General features: G+C 38.1%; 1 protein-coding gene across 1 annotated transcript in view; it reads right to left on the bottom strand.

The window, feature by feature from the left end:
• LOC107702263 (stromal interaction molecule 2-like) overlaps positions 1-5,908 on the bottom strand; it is a 10,849-nt gene continuing 4,941 nt past the window's right edge. The window contains exons 7-11 of the mRNA XM_016504521.1: positions 5,354-5,531; positions 5,110-5,271; positions 3,848-3,948; positions 3,410-3,648; positions 1-1,923 (exon numbers count right to left, since the gene is read on the bottom strand). Coding sequence (XP_016360007.1) covers positions 641-1,923; positions 3,410-3,648; positions 3,848-3,948; positions 5,110-5,271; positions 5,354-5,531 — 1,963 coding nt within the window. The 3' untranslated portion in view covers positions 1-640. The remainder of the gene's footprint in view (positions 1,924-3,409; positions 3,649-3,847; positions 3,949-5,109; positions 5,272-5,353; positions 5,532-5,908) is intronic.

Raw genomic sequence — 5,908 nt, 5'->3', positions numbered from 1 at the left:
TATTTTTATATACAATTTTTGCTAGTCCTGTTGTAAATACAGTATCTTAGGCAACCTTTAGTAGTCATTTGGATTTGTCTTCTTTTTTCCTGACATTTTGTGAAAACTTTAGTAATCAAATAAATAGGTTGAGCATGTTGTGATTGTGTCTTCAATGCTACAATGATTTGTTAATATGCAAAAGTCTCAGTTCATCAGAGCAAAAACTCCACATGTCCATGTCATTGCAAATTATTTCAAATGATGAATAGATCCCACAATAAAGAAAGAAAAATGTGCAATTAATATCTCGGCAGCTTCACAGGACAGACCATCTTACGTAATACAGTATCTCTGAATCCAAGTTGGAAAAGTGCAGTTCTGCTCCTTGTTTCACAAGATTGCATCCGTTTAGCTGAGGGCCCTGCTTATCTAAAACCCTTTTGCAAGAAAATCCAAGGTTACTCCATTCAACATGTTTAGCTATGCTTATGTTCTAGTTTACAAGGCAGCTTTCCAAGCCAGTTTTATAAGAGACTTTGGCCTTTTAAAAGTGTCTGAATTCCTACTTGTTGTTGACCTTTATGAGTCTTTATATTTTTCTAAATCCTTTTTCTTTTTGAATATATTCTTGAGCTTTGAAGATGTCTTGCCCTTGTCTTTACCACCAAATTCTGAAGTAGACATTTGCAGATTGACCTTCATTTCCGAGAAGGCTATGGAAAGAACAAGACACTGAAGCCGCGTGACTGAGATCATCAGGACTAGGCATGAGAGGGTTCCCGTAGGACTTTTCTAGAATGCCATCATACACTAGTGTGCTGAGCGAGTCTGAGGCTGATTTCCAGAGCATCAAGGAGCAAACGGTTAGGTCAGACGGGCCAAACTGTCCAGGGTTCGTAACCAGGAATTCTTCCTGCGATATCTTACACCTTGGAGCCTCCACAGATAGACCCACCATCTCTCTCTGTATTTTACCAATGGGAGTTTCCACAGAGCTGTCTATCTTACGTTGTATTCGTTGCGTCTCCATTGCAATGTCTTGCTCATCTCGAGAGATTTTTTTTGAGGGAATTTCCCTGTTCTCTTTAAAGGATTTGCTTCTCTCAAACTCCTCTTTCAGTATGTTTTTTGAAGCCGTATCCATTGAAATATCTCTTATTTTCTGTCTTTCGAAATCCGTGGACACATCAAAATCATCTTGTGCCATCATTCGTGAAGGGATGTCTTTGGATGAATATGTTTTGCCTAACATTTTTAATTGTTTCGAGCTTTCCACTGAACTATCAAAGGTGGCATCAAAGGAGCTTTCCCTAAACACTCTTCCTCGCTGGATACTGGTTGGAAAATCCAGGTTTTCTTTGTGTTTAATGGAAGTGTTCATTAAGGCATCTGAATATCTTGTTCCACTTGTGGTGTCTATATTGAGCTCTGCTTTTGGTATCACTTTTGAAATGCTGTCCATATGGTCTTTTCTGTCTCTGAGTGATCGTTGTCTCTGACTATCCATGCTGATCGCTACTGGACACATCTTTTCTGTAGAGTAGTACCTCATTGTGGAATCCAAAGGTAGATCCCTGGGGAATTTCCTTGAATCGATGCTAGCCTCAGTTTCTCCTCTACCCAATTGTTTAGGATGGTCCACAGTGGCCTCTAGTTCATCTCTAGATGTCTTTCTTGATGGAGTATCAAGTTCGTCTCGTGAAACTTTCCTTAAGGTGTTCACCAAAGATTCATCCATCTCTTCCTCGGAGATCTTGCGGGAGGGGCTGTCCTCTTGTTCATCCAGGGAGATCTTTCGGGGCATGTTGTCAGAGAAAATGTATTTTCTTCGAGGAGAAACATCAAGGGTGCTGTACATTCTGTTGATGGAGGACCCCATAGAATCTGTATCTGAAGATGTTTCCATAGACTCCCTGTCAGAAAGAGGGACACTCAGCAAATGTTCACACAAAGAAGATATTCATAAATTAACATTAACCTGGATTAATAATTGCTGTAAAACTTTAGTTGATAATACCTAATGCATTAGCTAATGTTAATGAATTGAACCTTATTGTAAAGTACCAGTATTTTTAAGAATCTTTGAGCATTGTGCTGCAATGTGTTGGAAACTTTTTTCTACCTGATGGAAAGCAGTAAAACAAAAGTAATTCTTACACATTTTGTTCATCAAAGATAATCTTTACAAATTAGCACAATTTTTATGAATTGTAAAGCCTGAATACAATTGGCAGAAGCAATAAGGCCATGTCCACACGTACACGGGTATTTTTATAAACTGAGTTTTTCCTTATGTTTTAAAAAAAATCTCTGACCACATGAAAACGCAAACGCATGCTATGAAGCACTGTCAAGAGCATGCCAAGCCAACAGGTGGTGATATAATCTCAACCGTAAAGCCATGTTGGCCAATCAGAAGCCTGAAAAGTAGCTGTTTCCAGTAGGCGGAGATAACAGCGCAGGCGCCGATGTCACAAGCCAAAAACCCCGGTTTTGCTGTCTACATGATAACACTGCAACCAGAGTTTTTGAAAATCTTCACCCTGGCAGGTGTTTTCAAAAATGTGCGGTTTCAGTGAACTGGTGCTGCGTTTGTGTGTGGACGAACGGCCAAACCGTGTAGAAAAAGCTGCGGTTTTAAAAATAACCGCGTTCGTGTGGACAGGCCATAAGTTATAAACTAAACTACACATGACTTCAATGTCACCACCACTAAGCTTCTGACAAATCTTTTAATCTTGATGAAAGTGAAAGTGACACGATGTGTGGCCAAGTATGGTGTCCCATTCTCTGAATTTATGCTCTGCATTTAACCCATCCAAGTGCACACACGGGGAGCAGTTGGGGGTTCAGTGCCTTGCTCGAGGGTCTCACCTCAGTCGTGTTATTGAGGGTGGAAGAGAGTGCTGGTCATTCACTCCCACGAGACTCTAACCTGTGACCTTTGGGTTACAAGTCCAACTCTCTAACCATTAAGCCACGACTGCCCAGCAATTGATGATGGTTAATGTCCATGACAAACTCTCTAGGCTCATTTAGCCACTTGTTAGCAACTGGCTTTTTCAAGATGCCTAAAACCTTACAAGAAAACCCTGACTGGGGTATTACTATGCTATGTTAAAGAATACAACTCGAAAACACCTCAAGCTTTTTTCAGGCATTTTCAAACAACTATTGACTTCATGACAACAGAACCACAAGTGCATTTCTGGGTTTTGGGACTCATTCCTGCAGCCAGATGAGCAATGCACCTTTTTTAATCAGTCAGAAAACTCTCACAGCTTTTCACTGTGTTTAATGATCTGAATGGTTGACATATTTAATTCACTCAGCTTAATGGAGATATATATATATATATATATATATATATATAAAACAGAAAAAAGAAACTGTAATAAACTAAGAAAGAAAAAACACAAGTACCAACCAGGAATCGGAGGTATAATCTGCTGCATTTCTTCTTCCATGTCCTCCACCGAAACAGGCATTTGATAGGACTGAATTGCAGCCCGGGGCATTAGCATCCAGTTGGGGTCTGGGTAGAGTGAAGCAGTGAGACTGGGTAGGCCTGCATTTTTCATCACAGGAAAACCACACAAGCTCTCAATCTGCTGCCACCGGTGCAGACGCTCCCGTAGACAAGCAGTCACCTCTGCTAGTGCATTCCTTGACAAAATACATGCAGGTCAATGTAAGCCCATACTAAGTGTACTTATGCTTCGAACATTCCCTTTTGAAATATGAAGCTTAGCATAGATACACTAGCTTCCCAAAATTTTTTGGGCAAACATTGACAATTTTATCAACTTCATTGCATTATTTTTTTCAGAATGGCTTAAGTTTTAAATGCGATAAAACTAATTACTTGGCCTCCAGAATTCTCTGATCCACTTGATCCAATGAGGAGCTATGAGCAACATATAGTGTACCCAACAAAGAACTCCTTTTTTTCTTGATCTTCTCAGCCTGTGCAAAAACACAGAGTGAATAAATAATTATAGATTGTAAATATTAAAGGAATAGTTTACAAAAAAATAAAAATTTGCTGAGAATTTACTCAACCTCAGGCCATCCAAGTTGTAGATGAGTTTGTTTCTTCTGCAGATGATATATTGGTGAGCATTGTTGGGGGTAACGCATTACAAGTAACGTGAGTTACGTAATCAGATTACTTTTTTCCAGTAACTAGTAAAGTAACGCATTACTTTTTAATTTACAAGGGAATATCTGAGTTACTTTTTAAAATAAGTCACGCAAGTTACTTTTTTTTTCCCAATTTATTGATTGACAAGTCTCCTGTCCCCATGTTGAGAGAAATCAGAAGATGTAACTGTAGTTCTAAAATAAATATGAATATGCATTATCTCACTCACAAAAAAAACACAGATTCAGTATTCCTCAAAATGAATACAAATAATGCAACTCAGAATATGATGCAAACCTGCAATAATTACGTTAAACAACACAAATATCCTTTATGTATTTAATCCCATTCTATTAACCAATGTCTTTGCTTCTGACCTTCGATGATCCAGTTCAACCGTACTAATAAGCAAAAATTACTCTTGACAAACATTTGTGTGTCTTTTTTTATTGCTGAAGTGTGTTGAAATTTCTTCTTCTGCATTCTACTGTACGGACGTAAATTTACTTTCCCTTCAGCCTGAGGCTTATTCATTTCACTTTTGGTGTGAAAAGGCTTTTATATTTGGTAAAAATATAACTTTTTTATTTTAAAAACAAACAAGCAAGCCCTGTCCAGATTTAAGAAGTAACGCAAAAGTAACGTAATGCATTACTTTCCATAAAAAGTAACTAAGTAACGTAATTAGTTACTTTGTCATGGAGTAACGCAATATTGTAATGCATTACTTTTAAAAGTAACTTTCCCCAACACTGTTGGTGAGCGAGTGATGTAATGCTAAATTTCTCCAAATCTGTTCCGATGAAGAAACAAACTCATCTACAGCTTGGATGGCCTGTGGGTAAGTAAATCTTCAGCAAATTTTCATTTTGGGGTGAACAATTGCTTTAATTCCAAAGGCTAAACAACTGAAACCTGAAAATATGATTCAAACTGATCCCATGCATGGTGATACATTTGAGACTCGTTCATCCCTAAAATACCTCATCTTTCGCTGTAACGAGTTGTTGTACTGCACTATGCTTCTTGATGTTGTAGTACTGGACCTCCACCTCATGGGTGAGCTGTAGCCACAGCTGCAAAGTTTCAGGAACTGACCAACAGGACTGCATGTCTTTTTCGGCCCTCTTCAATGCACCACGCACCTTTACGAGGAGCACAGAGTACCATGGGGTGAAGTGGAGTCTTGTTGGGAGATGTTTAACAATGAGAAATGCAGATCCTAACCTGTCCGAGCTCTTCTTCTGCATACCAAAGACGGGTGAGTTCACTCACTGCTCCATCTCGGAGTTTGTGCAGGCGGTTGGCCTCTTCCTGAGCACCCTGAATCTCGTCCCTCATCTTTTCCTCTAGATTCTTCTTCTCTACCGCCACGGTGCGCTTCTCTTCCTGGGCCTTTTCCAACCTTTTCAAAACATACAAAATGCGGTGTTTGTGCTGTTAAGATCCTGCAAAAAATGCTCTCCAATGTCACTCGCTCTTGTACGTTATGTTGGAAAGTCTAATTTTAGTGAATTGATTCGTTATGATTTAAATGAAATGGTTTAAAAATGAATTATGTATTTAAAATAAATAATTATATTTTTATTTTGAATATTGTCCCATTTTTGTGCTGTTTAGTGTAAATGTAATGTTGATGGTTAATGAGGATTCATAATTATTTTAGTGCCAGAATTTTTTTTTTATAAAAAACACAATGTTTATTGAATAGTAAAAATATATTTTTGACATTTAAAAATTGTTAAAAGAAAATAAATATATATATATATATATATATATATA

Source organism: Sinocyclocheilus anshuiensis, unplaced genomic scaffold (genome assembly GCF_001515605.1).
Source record: "Sinocyclocheilus anshuiensis isolate Anshui unplaced genomic scaffold, SAMN03320099.WGS_v1.1 scaffold86, whole genome shotgun sequence".
NCBI classification, from domain to species: Eukaryota; Metazoa; Chordata; class Actinopteri; order Cypriniformes; family Cyprinidae; genus Sinocyclocheilus; species Sinocyclocheilus anshuiensis.
The sequence above is the reverse complement of the archived record's forward strand: the minus strand, read 5'-3'. Positions and strand labels throughout refer to the sequence as shown.